This window comes from Vulpes vulpes, chromosome 15, assembly GCF_048418805.1.
Source record: "Vulpes vulpes isolate BD-2025 chromosome 15, VulVul3, whole genome shotgun sequence".
In the NCBI taxonomy this organism is placed as follows: domain Eukaryota; kingdom Metazoa; phylum Chordata; class Mammalia; order Carnivora; family Canidae; genus Vulpes; species Vulpes vulpes.
In genome coordinates this window covers 54,793,098-54,813,105 of record NC_132794.1, presented here as the reverse complement: position 1 = coordinate 54,813,105, position 20,008 = coordinate 54,793,098, and the positions used below count along the sequence as shown (strand labels likewise).

General features: G+C 36.4%; 1 protein-coding gene across 7 annotated transcripts in view; it reads left to right on the top strand.

The window, feature by feature from the left end:
• The window catches only part of CEP152 (centrosomal protein 152), an 88,107-nt gene that overhangs the window by 6,596 nt on the left and 61,503 nt on the right, over nucleotides 1-20,008 (top strand). For 4 of the 7 annotated variants that reach the window (XM_072738476.1, XM_025998673.2, XM_072738474.1 and 1 more), the window contains exons 3-9: nucleotides 7,603-7,706; nucleotides 7,920-7,992; nucleotides 8,080-8,358; nucleotides 10,378-10,543; nucleotides 12,823-12,963; nucleotides 14,044-14,183; nucleotides 17,245-17,445. In XM_072738476.1, coding sequence (XP_072594577.1) covers nucleotides 7,603-7,706; nucleotides 7,920-7,992; nucleotides 8,080-8,358; nucleotides 10,378-10,543; nucleotides 12,823-12,963; nucleotides 14,044-14,183; nucleotides 17,245-17,445 — 1,104 coding nt within the window. The remainder of the gene's footprint in view (nucleotides 1-7,602; nucleotides 7,707-7,919; nucleotides 7,993-8,079; nucleotides 8,359-10,377; nucleotides 10,544-12,822; nucleotides 12,964-14,043; nucleotides 14,184-17,244; nucleotides 17,446-20,008) is intronic. The other 3 variants (XM_072738478.1, XM_072738475.1, XM_072738479.1) reach the window with 1 other exon arrangement.

The window sequence follows — 20,008 nt, the reverse complement described above, 5'->3', positions numbered from 1 at the left end:
AAACAGGCTAAAGAGGTTGGCTAGGGCCAAATCGTTTGTCATGGTAAGTTGTTTGTATTTTATTCCAGGAGAAAATGGAAGTCAGGAGGATTTTAAGCAGGGAAGTGTTACCTGATCATGTATATAAAGATCTTACTGTATGCTGTGTGGTGAATAGACTCAAGGAGAAAAGGACTATAATCTCCTCAAAGGAGGAGATTATATTTTATATACATCTACGAGTTTAACAGAATTCCTGGCACATAGTAATGTTCAGTAAATGGTGGCAGCAGTAGTAGCAGCAGTTGGTGAAAGTCAATTTATTAGGATTGTTTTTAGTTTGAGATAAATTTCTTGATTGACTATGATAAGCTTCTTTTGTATTGAGGCTATGCTTGATATGATCCATTTTCTAATATGTAAAACAATCCTTTTTAATAGTTACTGTGGACTAGTATTAAGAAGAAGCAAAGAATATGATCATTTGCCCATGTAGTTGGCAGTAGAGTTAGGGTAGAGATAGAAAACTGGCAGCTCAGTGGATTTTTGTCCATAGACATTTTGTCTTGTTTGATTGTGCAGTGTTTTTAAAAGTTCAGTCTATATTTAAAGATTGGAAAATTTCATGTAACAACTCAGAATTTCTGGCTTGTCTGGAAAGGTCCTAAGCCCTGGCCACATATGCACATGGCAGCAGGCAGGCTGAATCTGAGCAGTGGCTGTCCATCCCCAGCTGGCCATTGTCCTCTCACACCAACATGGGCTGATTCACTTGGACTTGCCAGCTACGCTCTTGTAAATTCTCCGCCAGGCCGCTGAGGGCATTGGAGTCTTACCCCGACCAGGGTTTCTAGATTTTGACAGGGTCCTTCACCACAATTGTTGTGGCAAGGATGGGGGTGAGGATTTTCTATTACTTTGTGAACTCACAGCACGAGGTCTTCATGACCCCTGATGGCTTTGGATAGTTTGCTGGAATTTAGCTACTGGGATTCTTGAGGGGATCAGTTTAAGTAATTATTATAGTAGACTTTAAAGAAGAAGAAAAAACAATCTGACAGGTGATTTTTCATTGGAAAAGATATTAGAGAGATGGTTAGGGTATTAGAGGGAACTAATTAGAGGTGTATTGTGTGGTGAAAGTTTTAAGGGGGACATTAGTTAAAGAGGCAATTAATTCTAGGTATATAGAAAATAGCCCTAGGGATCACTTCTTGATAGGTTATAAACTGGGATAGGGAATTTCCAGAGGACAAAGAGCTCTCAAGAAGTAAAAATATCTAAGAATGAGTTTCTAGCAAAGTAGAAGAAAAGACCATATTAGCCAACTTGACTCCGACATGATGATTATGTTTCATGTTAATAAGTGTTTTTGCCTTTTTTTTTTTCTTTCTAATTGCTGCAAGGGAAGAAGTAAGATCAGAGGCTAGAGGGTTTCAGATTTTCACCAACAAAATTCAGGATTATTCATAAAAATTCAGTTTTGTATATATCATCACTGCAAGTTAAAATGACAAATTGGTTAATCAAACCTAGGTTTGTTTGCATATCCAGAGGCTATTTCAATCTCCTCCGATTGACCTGTCTAAACCTACTATAGAAAAACATTTCACAGCCTTGTGAGGTTAAAGAAAAGAGTGGTCTTTTCCTGTTCCCTGGTTGGTAGTTTTGGAATCAACGGCTGGCTTATAAGTGTTAGTAGAGGGCTAATGCATATTGCTTTCTCTACTTAGTGAATCACTTGGTAGTCAGTTCACATATGTAGGGGGAATGTCTGTATCCCTGAGGATGTACTGTAGGGCCAAGTGGACCATATCTGACTCATAGTCTCTCCTACTAAGGATTTGTGAGATCCTCTCTCTGTAAATGGTAGAGTAATCCTGATTTTGACCCTCTGGTATGAATGGCCAGTTGCTGAGCTTAATTTGGGTACTTTGGGGCAATTGAGATTTTGTCTACACTTATCCTTAAGTCAGTGAATAAGCCACAGTCAAGTTCCAACTTCCATGCCATCCCAGTAGCAGCTCTACAACTATGATCTTGCCTTTTCCATTTCTGTTCAAGCCATTGTTTGCTTTGAAGAGTGAGGGGAGAAGGTACATTTGCATTTAATCTTCAGAAAAGGAAATAATCACTTCATTTTTTAGAGTGTTTCAATATTCAGAGGACATTTAGACCAGTGGAATCTTAAACCACATGATGAGACCCGTATTTTGAAAAAAATCCCCAAGAGTTTTGCAGAAAAGTGAGGTACTATAATCATTTCTAAAGTATCAGTTCTTTAATGGTACAAGTTTGCTCACTGTGGGCCAAGGCATAGCAGAGAAGTGCGTAATCCACAGCCTCACCCCATGTTACACCCAAAACTCAATCTTCTATGCAGTAAACAGCAGATTAGGGTGCAGATGAGCAAGGGTGAGGATACCATAGAGATAGGCTGTCACATCAGTTAGTATTTATATCACCCATATTCCTTGCAGCTTATTGGAGCCCTTTACTTTCTTGCTGTACCATTTAAGAATTATGGATGTAGTTGTCTTTGCTATTAAGTAGACCTCATCCAAAGTATTCTAGGCAAACTTTTACTTATAAAGCTGGCCCAGGAACTTGACAGGATGAGCACTGGCTGTTATTCTATATGTTGGCAAATTGAACACCAATAAAAAATAAGTTTATAAAAAAAAAAAAAAAAGCTGGCCCAGGAAAGAGGAATTCAAAAGTTCTTTTATTAACTCATTCATAATGTAACAATGTGATTTTTTTCAAAATACTTTTCACTTAAGTCAGTGTGCTTTGTCATTTCATTGTGGAAGGTTAGAGACCTATAGTTGTTACTGTTGTGATAGGAGTGGTTACAGGTTCCAAAGTTATTGGTACACCCATAGGTTAGGGTAGATTGTCCTTTGGGGATCTCACAGTTTGCTGGAGTATACATGTACTTTCTTCAGTGTCACCAAAAACAGCTCTGTGATTGTTTGACTCTATGTATGTATGCATGTATTTTGGAGCTGGTGTTTTGGGGCAAAAGTACTAGTAATCTGCAATGTCAAAATGAGACTTGCTGATGATGGTTTATTTAGTAATGATTAATCTGAAGTCTGAAAAATGATCCTGAGTAGAAATGCAGGTGGTTTAGAAGCAGATGGCAGAGAGAAACTCACACCTGGCCATGCTGGTTTGAGTCCATTTGGTTTTTATATTGGTGCTTCTCTAATAGAATAATAAAGCTCATTTGAGCTTGAAATCCTATATTTTAAAAAGGTAGGGCTTCTACTGCATAGCCTTTCTTCTACTTTTTAATTGCCTTGTTTGATGTAATTATAGAAAGATGGGCATTTTGTCCCCACTAGAGGGAGTTATGAAGCTAGTATTTGTTTACATTTTATATTATTTGCCTTATTTAGTGGCCTTTTCTTGTTATCACCTGAGAAAAAGGAACAAATGGTTGAGTATTCCTATGGTTGATGTTTTTCTTTAGCAATTTCTTATACTTCCTCTGGATTGTTTCTTTGGATATTTCTCAAAACATACAGGTGTTTTTCAGGGACTGTCACAATGGGAACAAAAACATGACTGGCAAACTGTAGCTTGATTGTATATAAACAGGTAGAAATAAGTGACTTCTGATGACCAATGGAATGTCATGTAGAAGAAAATTGGAGTGGAAATGGAGAGATACAGGTTCTGGTGCCAGCTCTGGGGCTGTAACTCTCACTTTCATGGGCATGCCCTTCCCCTCCTCTGGGCCTTGGTTTGTTCAGACCCTTTATAAAGAAGGAGAGATTTGGCTTGGAGGAGCTCCAGTGTTCTTTCCAGGCCTAAAGTACTGTGTCATTTGTGGGGCTGATATTGTCTAACAAATGCTGCTGTATTTCTTTTTCAGATATGTGGTAATCTAGACAGAGTTTTCCCCACTAACATAAAATGTAGCTTACTAATGGAATGGATTTTTAAAAAAAAAAAATTCTTCGTGTAGTATAATTCATAAACTAAGGCTCTAGCTGCCAAGTTATTTGGCCCTTTCTCATTCCCATATTGAGCCTTTCCAAGGATGTTTTTAACTTGGCTCTTATGTTAAAATGAAGATTCTATTTACTGTATATTCCCAAAAGCATTATTTAGTAATTTATATTTTAAAATATCAGAATCTTTCCAGTATACTTATTAACTAACCTGTTTAAAAGCCATATGAATGTTGGCTACTCCATATGCTGCTTTTCTACAGGAAGAATATGTCTGGTTTGTAATCAGAGCTCTTTCTTTCATGAATATTGAAGATCATAGTCTCCAAAGACAGTCTGTTTCGTTAATTTAAATTGAAAACCCTAACAAAAGGTTTACATGTTCTCTGTTTTACATTCCCCCTAAACCTAGCTGTTTTGGATGTTCTGCATGGGTAATTGCAAAGTGTTTTGCTGCTGAAATTCTTTGAGTAAAATTCCCTCAGTTTTTTCTTGTTAGAGAAGAAACCTGTGAAGTAGTAAAGGGAGAGGAGTTTATGGAATGGCTTAGAATGCATTTCAGTGGAAGCCTTAGCAATGGCAAATGATCTTTTTTTGTAGGGAAGGTATCTCTTTAATTATTAAGTTCAGTTGACGCACAATAACATCCCACTGAAAAGATTGCATTTGGGACCAAAAAACAATCTGATGAATTTCAAAGTAATGAGTGGGATTAAATGTCATCATTTATAAAGATAGTTCTCTTTGCCTTTGAATCTGTATTTGGTAGCTAAGTTGATCTTTAACGAAGAAAATTTATAGTTTATAAAATTCTCGACTTGGTAACATGCTAAGTTGATCTGATAATTCTGTGTTTTATGGTATAAAGTTTAGTGACCAAAACCAAAATCCATTTGACAATGTATATGGGAAGGGCACACTTGGGTTCTGGGAATGGAAGCCTTGGGGGTGGGATTTTGTTCTTGAATGGCCTTATTAGGAGAACTCACCTCATTTAGCTTTTCCCTGTCTTGAGAGTTATGGAAGCCAAGGAATATGGCCCAGCTATGCCAAAGAACTTCATGGAAAAATTTTTTGAAGGTGAATGAAACGCTTTCAAAGTGTTAGCATATATGTAAAATATTTTATAGTCATCCCTATAAAACACTATAGGGATGATTTTGCTAGTTGTTAAGTTCACCCGTGGATCCAGAAGCATTTTGATGAACTTACTGCTTAGGCTCAAATTAATTTTCCTCTGTGGATGCCAGTTTTGTTAATTTTGTGGTATCACAAAAAAAGCTACAAGAACTGCTTAGTTATTGTATAGCTTTTTCTATCCTGGTGAGAGGAAAATATGTACTGTACAGATGTCCCTGTCAACGTTTTCCTTAATTATAAGGCTATGTACTTGGACCTCACTGAAGGCTTAGAAGAAAATATTCTTTCTGTACAGGAGTCCTTACTTGATGTAAGTATAAGAAATTTATTTTGTTGTAATTTTTCTCTGTGTAGTATATGGGGACGGTCTTTTTCGTTAAAGGAGTGATGCATAATTACAGATAAAACAGGCTGGACTACTTTTAAAAGACCTCATATATGTTTTTTACTTAGTGAATTTTGTATCTTTCTCAAATCACTTTGCTACCTTTCACTTGAGGCACACATGTAGCATACTAATATGTTGATGTGTTCTGTTAGCTTTTAGTGATTCTTTTGTGTGATTCTTATTCTTTATACCTTTGGGTTAAGTCTGACTGATATAGCTAATTCTCAAAATGGTTTTTCAATTACCCAGCATGAGCAGGTGACCAATAAATCAAGGTCTTAGTTATTAATATTAATATCAAATAAATTTTGAGATGAAATTAACTTTTCATTGGAATGGAATATTTTTCTCTTGTGTCATTTTTAAAGAACAAAATAGATTGAGAAAACTAAAAGAAAAAATAATACAGTGAATATTAGAAATATATGTGGGAACAAGGAAGTATCTCCCTCCCCTCTTCATGTACTCCTTTTCCATTCCCTAATTTGACTTCTCCCAAATTCAGTTAGCAATTGAAACATTCCTTTGAGACCTTTCTTAATATGTGTGTGTGTGTGTGTGTGTGTGTGTATACATGTATATATACATACTATATATATATATATATATATATATATATATATATATATATTTTTTTTTTTTAAGTAAGCTCCATGCTGGCAATGGAGGGTTTGAACTCATGACCCTGAGATCAAGACCTGAGCTCAGATCAAAAGTTGGACATTTAGCCAACTAGCCATCCAGGTGCCCCCGTAATACTTTCATTTAACTTTTCGCATACTTATTTCCTTTCATAAGGTTTTTAATTATAAATATAATACTGAAAAATGCTTTATACTACATTTCATTTCTTCTAAAATGGAGAAAAATAACTTGCCATAGACTAAGGAGCATCTCATTTTTTCCCCAAGGTTCTGCAGAGTATTTAGTATCTTTAAAATTCACTCATTGCATAATTCTCTAGGGTTCATTTATGTACTATGGAGGACTCAGTCAACTTGTTGATTTAACTAGTGCTTAATTTTAAAGAGAAGTCCTGGGGATCCCTGGGTGGCTCAGTGGTTTGGCACCTGCCTTTGGCCCGGGGCACGATCCTGGGGTCCCGGGATCAAGTCCTGCGTCAGGCTCCTGGCATGGAGCCTGCTTCTCCCTCTGCCTGTGTCTCTGCCTCTCTCTCTCTCTGTGTCTATCATGAATAAATAAATAAATCTTAAAAAAAAAATAGAAGTCATAAGCAGCCCTCTTCTGTTTAATATAGCATTTGAATCTTCTGATTGCTATACATTTTAGGACAATATATTGGGACTTGAAGAAAGACATTACAGATACTGACAGTCGACAAATAAGACAATTCATTCATCTCTTAATCACCATTTATCTTGAAACTTAAATGAATTTATCTAGTTTTTATAGGCAGAATGCTAAAGAAAAATTTTTTCTAGAAAAAAATTGGAGAGTGAAGTCAAATGCTTTTATGTCAGGTTTGGAATTATGCTTTTCAGAGTATTTTCTGTAGAAAACTGAATCTTAAAGCTCTGTTTTTACTCAACTGTGTTACCAGAGCTGAGTATCATGTATCTTTTCATCTTTGGAATTAGATGGCAGTCTGCTAATTAGTCACTCTCCAAGGGGTTTCTGTCAGATTATTAGAGCTTTTAAGGGTTTCTGGCCACCTGCTGCTGGTATTTCTGTTCTTACCACCTGGGCACAGTAGAGCTGGCTACTCAGATTCCCCGGGGGGATGTGTGGTTGTCAAGTCCCCAAGGTCTGATTACTGGCAGGACAGGATTCTGAGACTCCAGTCTGCCCCATGATAACATAATACTATGATTGTACCATTATCACGACTTGCTGTGTTTCCATAAAGAAGTTTTAAAATTCTATTGTAATGTTAAGTGTATTTAAGACATTTGTAGAAAAAAAGCCTTCTAATATAAATCCTGATATTGTGTATTCCCCTGTTTCCCAAGTGAAATGATGAACATAATTTATGTGGAATTTCAATAATTTATTAAATGGAGAAATTCGGAACTTCTTTGATTCTAAAGTCAAAATCACTCATTGCAAGGCAGCTGTGGTTTGGCATCTCATGTTTCATTCAGGGTGATATTGATGCTGACTTTCCTGTCTCAGTTGCAGCAGTTACTCACTGACCTTCCGCATGATATGCTAGATGATGACTTGTCCTCCCCCGAGCTCCACTATTCGGACTGCAGCGAGGATGGCACAGACGAAGAGTAAGGACTGAACGCTTTTTCTTGTACATTGCAATTCTATAATGCTCTTTCTTTTGATTCTCAGTAGGCAATAATGTACATGGTTGTAAAATTGTAGATTAATTGTTAGAATTTTAGGTGAAGATTGGAGGAAAAACATGTTATAATATTGGGTTCTTTGTGATATCTATGTCCAAATAAGTGATAGGCTCTAAAGTATTGATTTTTCTCAAGGCTACATCGCTCTGAGCAGTTGGAGATGAATTGGCATGAGCATCAAGTGCTGCCTAAATCTCAAAATGTAAATGTAAGTATCTGGTGGGTAATGACTTTGGTGAGAGTGGGAATGGATCGTAGTCCCTTTGTTTTTATTTTTACTCTTGTTATCTAATAGGACTATAATGAGATTCGGGATATATATGTTGGAAAGAAACGTAGCAACGGCTGGGAAGACAATCAAAGTAAAAATGATGACCAGCATCCTGGCTACCATCCCAAAGAAGGTGGAGATGAAGGCGGGAGTGGTTATAGTCCTCCAAGTAATTATGAACAGACGGATTTATATCATCTTCCAGAAAACTTTAGGCCATTTATCAATGGTCAGAAGCAGGAATTTAATAGTCAACCAACCAATGTAATTAAATTTTCAGAACCTCAAAGGAATCATTTCCAGGTATTGTAAGGATTGACTTTCAGAAATTTGTGTGTATGTGTGCACATATTTGCTTGTGTGCATATTTTAAAAATGTACATAAAATGTGCATATTTAAAATATGCACATAAGTGCAAAGGTAGGCTTTATTTTCAGTACAAAAATCCCTGAGAGTGCTTTTATTCAGGTTCATGTTAAATTAGTCATGCTAGGAGCCTGCTTCTCCCTCTGCCTATGTCTCTGCCTCTCTCTCTCTCTCTCTCTCTCTATCATAAATAAATAATAAAAAAAAAAATTAAAAAAACGTCGAGCTCCCAGTGCATGGAGCCTGCTTCTCCCTCTACCTATGTCTCTCTCTCTCTCTCTCTCTCTCTCTGTGACTATCATAAATAAACAATAAAAAAAAAAATTAAAAAAAAAAAAAGGGATCCCTGGGTGGCGCAGCGGTTCGGCGCCTGCCTTTGGCCCAGGGCGTGATCCTGGAGACCCGGGATTGAATCCCACGTCGGGCTCCCAGTGCATGGAGCCTGCTTCTCCCTCTGCCTATGTCTCTGCCTCTCTCTCTCTCTCTCTCTGTGACTATCATAAATAAATAATAAAAAAAAAAATTAAATTAGTCATGCTATTTTCTGTTTACAATCTAATGAAATCATGATCTTAAGTTAGAGTTTTTAAAGAGAGGCTTTATAGAAACAGTTAAATGGCAAAAGTTAAGTTTACCAGAGAATAACCATCCTCACTTGCTGCTGCTTCTGGCTTCTACCATTTCACCAAGCTTCAGTGAGAAGCTACATTCAGGTCTCCTTTTTTTTTTTTTTTAAGATTTTTTTTTAAATTTATTCATTTATGAATTTATGAAAGACAGAGAGAGCGCGCGCGAGAGGCAGGCAGAGACACAGGCAGAGGGAGAAGCAGGCTCCATGCAGGGAGCCTGATGTGGGACTCGATCCCGGGTCTCCAGGATCACGCCCTGGGCCGAAGGCAGGCGCTAAACCACTGAGCCACCCCAGGATCCCCACATTCAGGTCTCTTGATATAGTTTTAAAGTGGTAAATCTATGTAGATGACACTGTTTAGTTATTATCTTGATTTGTCTAGCTTATCACCTTTATGACAAATTTTAGGTTGACTACTTTTTTTAAAAAATATTTTATTATTTATTCATGAGGGACACACACACACACACACACACACACACAGAGAGAGAGAGAGAGAGAGAGAGAGAGAGAGAGGCAGAGACACAGGCAGAGGGAGAAGCAGGTTCCATGCAGGGAGCCTGACGTGGGACTCGATCCCGAGTCTCCAGGATCACGCCCTGGGCTGAAGTCAGGTGCTAAACCGCTGAGCCACCAGGGCTGCCCTAGGTTGACTACTTTTAAGCTGATACTTGTTTTGTGATGATAACAGCAGTAGATAGGATGAATGTTAAGGAAAGAAACACTTTTTAAATTTCTTACCCTGGGAGAGTTTATAAGATTTTAGGATATAGGTGGCTGCTTCTTAGTCTGAGTGACATTGATTTTGCCAATAGCTTTTCTCTTTTTGCCAACAGCTATTCTGTGTCACCCAATGACAGGATGACTTTTTGATCCTTTTAAGGTGGTCATTTTCTCTTCTAACTCTGTGGAATGTTAATTATTCCACAAATGTTACTGAATATTTATTACATATGAGGCCTTGTACCACATATTCTTGTTATTTAATACATACATTTTTATGTTCCAAAGATGTTGGCATCAACTAAATCATTCTTAAATATTTATATACAATCTTTGGAATTCTTGAGTGTTATTTATGGAATTGGCCCCATTGTATGCTCAGAAGTACAATTAAGGTACATAAAATTATATATATTATAGACTTTTAATTAAGAGAGTTAAATAACTCTAAGCGATACATTTTTAAGCAAAGATTATATGTATAAAGTTTGTGATTGTACCACAATTAAATTTCATAACAAAATTGAGGTGTCTAATTTAGATCATTTTCAAAGAAAAGGCCAAATCCTGATTGTCAATTTCATTTATTATCTTTTGATAGCAATTTGTTACATCACAAGGTCCCAGTTGTCAAGCTTTGGAACCATATAAAGTGACGTACAAACCTTATCAGTCTTCTGCCCAGAATAATGACTCACCAGCCCAGGAGATAGCAGGAAGTGACACATTTGAAAGCCTGCAACAACAATTTTTAGAAGCTAATGGAAGTATGTATCAAGTTTATATTTATTTCTTAATAACAGAAATGGAGAGTTTTGAACACTGGACATACTCAATAGTTGTTATTTTTTCTCAAAGTATGATAATGGAATTGTGGTTGATTTTCTTTTTTTTAAGTTCCCTTATTGTTAGAGATCCTGAAGTATTTATGAGTAAACTGATTGAAGTCTTGGATTTACTTTAAATAATATGTTGCTGGAAGAAATGTTGGGTGGAGATATAGATAAAGCAAGACTGGCCATAGGTTCATAATTATTGAATCTGGGAGATGGGTCCATGGGGTTCATTGTGCTCTTCTCTCTACCTTATCTATCTGAAACTTACCATAATAAATCATTAATATAAAAAAAATAAAACATTAATAATGTTCTTCTCAACGATATATTTCAGTTCTAATTGGTTAAGATTTTTCATTAGATTCATGTTTTTCTTACTGAAGTCTAATTTGGATAGTGAAATAGAATTTTCCCTTCAATCTTGGATTTTTCATTACTATGTAGATATGTAATTTAGTAAGTCAGCCATTATCTTAAGTTTTTTTTTATTTTTAGACTTTTAGTGTAATAATTGGGCAACTCTGATATAAAGTATTTAATATTCAGAATTTAAACTAGCTTTTTCTCAAATTTAGTCATGTGGCATTTCCAAAAAAAAAAAAAATTCCCTTTATATAGTGCATATATAAATATGAGAATGAGAAAAGTGTTACTAGAGTTTTAAGGTGAGGACACATCCAAAACCAAAAGCTAGAACTTATGCTGTGACTGACCTATGAAGTGTTTCATACATTTAACTTTTATTGTTACACTTTCTGGCATGTGAAATAGCTTAGTTGTTGTGCATTTTGAAGAGCCAGTGTGACTCTAGAGTGTGGCAGCAAGACTTTTGTTTGTTTCACATTTAAGAGGCAGGGGAAAAGTCATTGACTTTTCTGGGTTTCCTGGGCTACACCAAGTAAACTGGACTTCATGCTATAACTTCAGAGTACTGCTTCCATCATACACGTGGGCTGTGGGGTAGTTATAGGGGGAGGCGAGACCTCACTTCCCCCAAAGGAATCAAGAGCAAATATGAGGTCACCTCTCTTTGTTTAGAGGTTTTATGGAATGAGATGAGGAAGTCCAGCCTGTGTGGCATAACTGGTTTTAGACTGAGTAAATAAGCATCACATCAGTGGCCTCACATCTTGGTATTTGCTCTTTCAGTTTCATTGTGTTAGTTGCATTTGTATTTCTGGTCTTTCTTTGTATATAACCTTGTCACTCTAACAGTCTGAATTTTATCAAGTTGATTTATCTTTTGGTTAAGTAAGTTACACATTTGCCTAAATTTGACATTTGGAAATTAATTAAATAACTTCATGGCATGATAGTGCTGAATTTAGTGATTACAGCTTTTTAGCTACAGTAGTTTAAAAAAATGACTTTGGGGAGTGGTGTAGCCTATAGGCTGCTCATTCCTGGGCTAGCCCTATTCTAAGTTGATTTGTAACAAAATTTTCAGTCTCTAAGGGTTTCTTTTGGTCTTAACCATATCTCTTTTTTAAAAAATGAAGATTGTTAAAAAAAATGATTGTTTTGCTTGTTAGCAAGTAGAAGCATTGTTCTAGTAGAAAATTAAGAAAATATTTGTCATTTTGTTGTTGAGGCACTATTCTTCTACACAATATTTTTTCTCTTTTAATCTCCAGTCATTTTTAAATGGTTCTTAAAATGACTTTATTCATGTCTGAAAGAAGACCTCAAAAATTCTTTATTAATCTATTCATTCATTTGGTAATGTAGCAGTTATGTGCTAGCATAAATGTAAATGCACTATAATTCCCACTCCTGTTTAAAATAAAATATTTCGAGAAGAATGTCCAGAAATGTTCTTTAAAAATGGCTTTATAGAAGCTGATTTTTTTTTTCAGTTTTATGAGCACACTGAATGCTGTTCCACTGTAATTGGTATATGCTAATCTTCAGCCAAAATAGTAGTGACTCAGGGTTACACTCTAGACCAGTGACGACTTAAACTTTTCTAACAGTGACCACAGTAAGAAGTACATTTTTTACATTGTGATGAGGTCTCATAATATTATTTATGTAAATAAGTATATATAACTAAAAAGTTTCACAAAATAATCGTTTTTCATACTACATGATGCACTCTGATATATTCTTCTTTTTAATGCTAGTCACAATCCATTGAATTGATTTCATGATAATGAGTTGTATCCACAAATTTACATTTATCTAATAAATTATCTTTAATTTTAATGCAGATTCTGCAGAAAATATGCAGATTATCCAACTTCAGGTTCTTAACAAAGCAAAAGAGAGACAACTAGACAATTTAGTTGAAAAGTTAAGTGAAAGTGAGCATCAAATTAGATATCTGAATCACCAGCTTCTAATAATCAAAGGTAAGATGACACCTGTTGGGTGCTATCATTTATGAGGTACACTAGAACTAGATATCTTTTTCTAATAGCCTCATTTTAAATATGAAGCTTAGAGAGTTGATGTACTTGGTCAGAGAGCTCAGTAATGAGTCAGTCAACATGAAACAAAAACCCTGGACTTTTGACACCTTGCCTTGGGATTACTTTTCACCAGAACATTCTATTTCGAGGTCCTCGTTTTCTCCCTTTCTCTTCTATAGGCTGTTAGAATCAGTGAACATTATTTAACTATGCTGATAGCATTCTATCCTAATAAGTTGTTGCTTCCTTGTACAGTTTACCTTGGATGAAGTATTCCAATTCCCAGAGACTTGTGTTTAGCTTGTAATACATTTTCTAAGCCTACAAATTAACATAAGATTTTAATCCAAGTAAGAGTTAGTGATCCTGAACTCCTTTGGGTGTGTCAAGGAGAAAAATGGAGCCATTACTGGGAAAGCACATAGAATAAACACAAGTTCAAATGAAAATTGCTTACTCTTCACGCTTTCTGTAGTTTTGGTCAGTGCTGGACTTTTCATTTATAGAATAATTTTGTGACTGAACTCTAACTTGTTTCAAACTTAATTGATAGTGAAAAGGTCTCTTTCTGTAATATTTTTAGAATTTATTTTGAGAGAAGAACTTGTAAACTGTTACAGTAAAGTATGTGGGAAGAATTTAAGATTAGGTGAATTTAAAAGTTCATTGCATTGTGTATAAAAAACAAATAGTTCTCAGAGTCTTTCTTTGGTTAGTAGAGATTTGTCACATCCATGTTGCTTCTCAAGTAAACAAATGCTGAAATCATTGTTAGGAAATCTTGTGGTCCCCCAAAAAATACAGTAAGATTTTTGAAGGAAGTGGTTCTGGTTCTCTCAATTTTTTTTTGGTGTCACTCGTGCATTCTTTTTTGGAACTTTTCCTGGTTTTCTCTAAATCAGCTCAAGTTTACTATCTGAATTGAACTGAACATTTGTATCTGATACTTGATAGAGATTGTGACAATTGGGATCCCTGTACAGGAATTTATTATTTATATAAACATTTTTAATGTTCTAGATGAAAAGGATGGTTTGACCCTCAGCCTTCGAGAATCACAGAAACTCTTTCAGAATGGAAAAGAAAGAGAAATACAGCTTGAAGCACAAATAAAAGCACTGGAGACTCAAATACAAGCATTAAAAGTGAACGAAGAACAGGTAAATATTTTATCATGATTATTTGTGGTAAAAGGTTGTTTATTTTAATGAAATGGTTACTTAACTTTTGGTAATGTGGGACTAAATGTAGCAGAACTTTACAGTTTATATCATTTTCTACCATAAGTCTGCTTTTGTTTCCCTTACCTCGGAGGGATGGTGCTTGCATTCACCCAGTCATTTGTGATAGTCTCTAGTCTCTTTTGGGGGAGTAGGAGTGAGGGTGGGAGAGAGGGAAAGAATCTTAAACAGGCTACACGCCCAGTGCAGAGACCAGCTTGGGGTTTGATCTCATGACCCTGAGATCATGACCTGAGCTAAAATTGAGAGTTGGACATTTTACTGACTGAGCCGCTCAGGTGCAGGGTAAAAGTCTCTGGTCTTTTACCCCTTCTCCAAATTCTCTCTTATGGTTGGTCTTTTTGAAATACTGATTGTTTTTCCCCTGCTTAAAGCCTGACCCTGCTTTGCTTATGGGATGAGGTATGGCACTGAAATGGCCATCTGATCCTTGCCTACGTCTTCCCTTATTCTCCTCAAACTCTGTAGTGGGTGTGTTGTTTTTATGTACTTGTATATGCTGTCTCTTCTCTCTGGAAGGTCCTTTCCACAGCACACTGCTAGTTGATTAACACCCCTTGCTCAAGGGGTTTCTTTTCTAAGTCTTCCCTGCCTTCTATCACATATATATCTCTATTCCTACTCTGATACTATCATGATTATAGTTTTATGGTTTGTTTTGAAATGTGATAAACAAGGGCTACTGTTAGTATTCTTAAAAAATTTTGTAGCTCTTTGTCACATTTTCTTTACTAGATTTTGCATATCAACTTTTCATGTTTGTAAGAAATCTTACTGGGATTTTGATTAGTGAAGCATTGTGTTTATGATTTTATCGATGAGTTAATCAAGTTTTGGAGAGGCCAAATTACTTGCCCAAGGTTACAAAGCCAGTTATTGACAAAACAGCAGCACCTAAATTTCCTGACCCCAACAGACTTACCTTTAAAGTGGTGGCACAGGGGCACCTGGGCGGTTCAGTCAGTGGAGCGTGTGACTCTTGGTCTGGGGGTTGTGGGTTTGAGCCCCAAGTTGGGTGTAGAGATTACTTCAAAATAAAATCTTAAAAACAGATAAAGCGGTGGTATGTTCTTTGGTTAATGAGATAGATAGCCATATAATGATTGGAAATGGTCCCAAGACATTAGTAGCCAAGCTGGGTGGGGGTGGGGGTGACTCATGAGAGTAATAACATTTTGGAGGAGGGTGGTGGTTAAAATTGAAGTGACTATAAAATTGTGAGTTAGGTTTTGGATGAGATTTGTGGCTAATTCTGAGGATGGTTTTGTGAAAGAATTTGAACAATGCTGTATCATCTGGTTCCTTATCCTTCCAGTGTCCCCCCAAACAAGTCACTTTATCTCTAAAGTAGCCCATAGCTCCATATTCCTACTCTCCTTCATCATGCCATATCCTATTATTCTATTTTAAAACTATCTGAAACAATCTCATTTGTTTACTTGTTATTGATTGTCTCTTCCCACCAGAAAGTAGTGAGTTTGGACCTTGCCTATCTTGTCATCATGTCCTTAAGTGCTTAGAACCTGCTTGGTACAAAGTATTCACATTATTGATTGAACAAATGAATAAATGTCCTAAGCACTTAAAACAATATTGAAATAGTCAATCTCTGGAATAGAAATGAAGAATAGGCCTCATTTGAAATTTTAATTTTTGTGTGTGATAGAGACTATTAACATTTTTAGCTTTTTGAAAACTGATAGCTCTTATAAAAAAGTTGAATTACTTTTATATAGTAAAAGGTTATAACTTTTTAATCTTTTTATAAGTTAGAAATTGTGTGTATAAGAAATAAAGCATAAATGAAAACATAAGTGGATGGTTGGGTAGCTCAGTTGGTTAAGTGGCTGCCTTTGGCTCAAGTCATGATCCCCGGGTCAGGTCTTGGGATAGAACCCTGTTGTGAGGCTCCCTGCTCAGCAAGGAGTCTACTTCTCCTTCTCCCTCTTTGCCTCCCCCTTCTCCCTCTTTGCCTCTCTCTCTCTTGCTCTCATAAATAAATAAAATCTTAAGAAAAAAATAAATGAAAATATAAGTAAAACAGAATCACAAAGTGTACTGATTTTCTATCATTAACATGAACTTAATGGCTTGAAACAATGCTTATTATCTTACAGTTCAGAAGTCAGAAGTCTGACATGGGCAAAATTCAAGGTGTCAGCAGGGCTATACTGCTTTTTGGAGACTCTAGGGAAGAATCCATTTCCTTGCCTTTTCCAGCTGCTAGCGGCCACTGGCATTTCTTAGCTTATGGCCCATTTTCATCTTCAGAGCCAGAAGTCACTGGTTCTGAATTTCCTGCCTCAGTTTGCCTCATTTAAGGACTTTTCTGGATACATTGGGCCCACCCAGATTATCCAGGATAATCATTTTTATTTTAAGGTTTTCTGATTAACAATTTTAATTTGGTTTATGGCCTTACTTTTCCCTTGCCATGTAACATAATATATTCATAGGGTTTATGGACCTCTTTTGGGAGCCATTATTTAGCCTAGTACTGCATTATTTTTCAACAACTGTATAGATACAGTTTTCAAAACTTTGTTTTTAGCAAGTGATCATTGACAATTTTCATTAGTCTTTCAGGAAACAGTTGTCATTTTTCTCTGAGTTGGATTTTTTTAACAGTTGGATTGCATCCCCACCCCTCCTGGGCTCAGAGCAATGCAAACAGCACTGGGGCCAGGACAGTAGCTGCAGATTCCTTTTCTGGTACCCATACTGCCATCATGCAAAGCAAAATCCTCTATCACTCTCCTCAGATAACTACAGACTTTTTTTCTCAGAGAATAATGTTTCCAGCAACCATGGGCCTGGTGGGTTCCAGCTAGGGGAAGTCTTAAGGAACTAGAGCCACCATAGGGAGACCCTTCCTTGTCTGTTTTTCTTAAAGGATGGTTGATTTTTAGAGTTAAAGTCCATAAGGAGAGTACAGAGTCAAAATACTTTAAACATGGCTATCTTGTGTGTATCTAACTAGATGATTAAGAAGTCCAGGACAACTGAAATGGCTCTTGAGAGCCTGAAACAGCAGCTGCTGGACCTCCATCATTCTGAATCACTTCAGCGTTCTAGAGAGCAACATGAGAGTGTTGTTATGGGCCTCACGAAGAAGCATGAAGAGCAAGTGTTGTCCTTACAAAGGAAATTGGATGCTACAGTTACTGCACTTAAGGAGCAGGTTAGGATGATTTCACATGAACAACTGTTCTAAACCAGTAAAGCTGGTTATTTTTTGCAACTGATATTTTGTGGGGTTCATAATATGGAAATTTTGGATGCTTGCAGTAGGTGTTTGTGAGTAAAACTTAAGAGCCAAATATTTTCAATCTATTAATATGCCCTGAAGGCTTAATTTTGGAAATTCTCTTAGAGGACTGGTCAGTACTTTCTCAATTCTCATATTACTAGTCCTTTATTTGTAGAGTATTTATACATATTGTTCTTATTGCCCTGGAGTAAATTGATACTGAAAAGAGTGAATGTTCTGGGAGCTGGTCTGAATTTGAGAGGTATCCTGGGACACAAGTTATTGAAAGCCTTTCTTGAGTAATTAACCTGTGAGTAAATTCTAGACAATTCTAGAAGTGGTTCTTGGGAGTTAATTTTTGAGAATACTGTAAAAAAAAAAAAAAAAGGGAAGAAAGTCTGACCTAAAATCACTGAGATTTGTAACTTGAGCATCTCTGTGTATTATTTTTGCCCCAAAGGGAACAAAATGTAAGATGTGGGTGAGTCAGTTGGTGGGTTTGCTTGTGTTCCAAACCCCAGGTAATCACTTGAATGAATAAAATTTCAGAGTGTACTTTTCTTCATGTAATTTCAGAATTAACCTGAGAGAAGAAGAGCAGAAAAATAAGATGGGAGGGTATGGCAAATCCCAGTGCACTTAAAATTCATCCTGATTTGGGTTATTTCTTATTTATGCACCTGCCTAAATTTTTCCGTGTTTTAGGTAGAAGTACAGAAGATTATGTACATAAGGACACAAGTACTGAATTATTGCCAGTAATAAATGTATACTGTCTTATTTTATTTTTATATGTATTTATATGACTTTTTATTAAATTTATTTTCCTAAATAGCTTTTTTTAATAGGAATATTGTGATTTTGATTGGTGTGAAGAATATGTGGGGAAGGACAAGGGCTATGCCAAATTATTGAAAAAATCTTTAGTATTTAAGCAAATGGCATTTGAGATATAGTTTTATTTATCTTGGCTGTGTTTGTGTAGTAGCATTAAAGTTAGTTGGACTTGGATAGTGGGCCTTCTTGGATGACAAGAGGGGTGGAATCTGGTGGCTTTTCCATGCAGGGTTGAGGATAGAGTGCCATTCTCTGCTGACTTTGGTTACACAGAAGGGCTGGAAGAAATTCTTGCTGTGTTCAACCCCTGTGCTCACTCTATTCTCTGTTCTTACCACTCCCCTGACCCCCACTTTAATAGAAGGACCCTGGACTAGAACACAGAACCAAGTCTTGATTCTATGCTGACTGGGCTTCAGATACCTGAACCATAAATTGAAAGTGTGATTAAGATCTTTTCCACTGTTACATTCTGTGACTGTTTTTATTTTATTTTTTTAAGCAGACCATAGCACTGATACTAGCCTGTGGATATAATTGCATAACTGTTTTGCAAAGTGATGATTCCACAGTGCTTATAGTTTCTCGTTTTGGGGATGTTTCTGAGGTTATTTCTTTTGTGTTGTCAATTTGGAATCATTTGGCTCAGCAGTATTTTTAATAAAAGGACAATCCATATTATCTCAGAATACATATTGAGATTTCTGATTAGAGAGGTGCTGTAAAGATCAACCAGGAGATGGGAGATCCCTGCCTTTAATCAGAAAAGTATATGAGTGTGTTCTAAATAGAGCGGGTTGATTTCTTAACTAACTGGTAACCATACATACATTCTACATTTTGTCCCTTGTCCTTTTTTCTATTTATAAAAGTTATTGAAGAGCTATAAAATATTTCCCTTTCAGATAAACCTTTTCCTATGTTCCATTCAGCACATCACCCAGACAAGTAAAACAACTCTTTGAAAATAGGAGCAAGGTACAAATAACTGGATAATTTAGTAAATGAACTTAAATAAGTTTGCCAGTTTCTGAGGAAGGTTCTGAGCAGCTTTCACATAGTTACATATAGCTGTGTCCCTATGTGCTATGCACTATATGCGTACCGTGCTAACAGAGTCAATGTTTACATGGAGCACGTTGTGCTAGTTATACACTTTTAACCTGGCATCCCCTAAGGCAGTTTATGATTAGATGCCAAGGCTTTGATAGATCCTCTCAAATTGTGGGTATGATTTTCTTTTACACGTCCATATATGTGTTTTTCGTTTTGTTTTTTGAGAAGACCCACAAACGTGCTCAGATTTCCCAAGAAGTTCATGCAGGAGGTTCTCCGTGCAAGAGGTTCTTGCAAAAGGTTAAAAATCACTGCTTTATGAACAGCTTGTTCTTGGTGGGAAAGGACTATAATTGTAAACTAATCATATTATTATACTCAACCAAAACTTCTTGGAGCTCTGTGTTCCTTCTGTGACAGACTCTCTGATAGCAAACCCTCTCCTGGGCTCTCCTGCCTTCTGTCTCCCATTCATGGACATGTCGTGTTCTGAGATCTCTGAATGTCAGGCTTAGATCTCCGATTATCTCTTTGATGGTAAAGAATCTTTCTTCATTCTGGTCTTGAAATCTACAGCTTTAGGTAAAGTTGTGAACTTTGG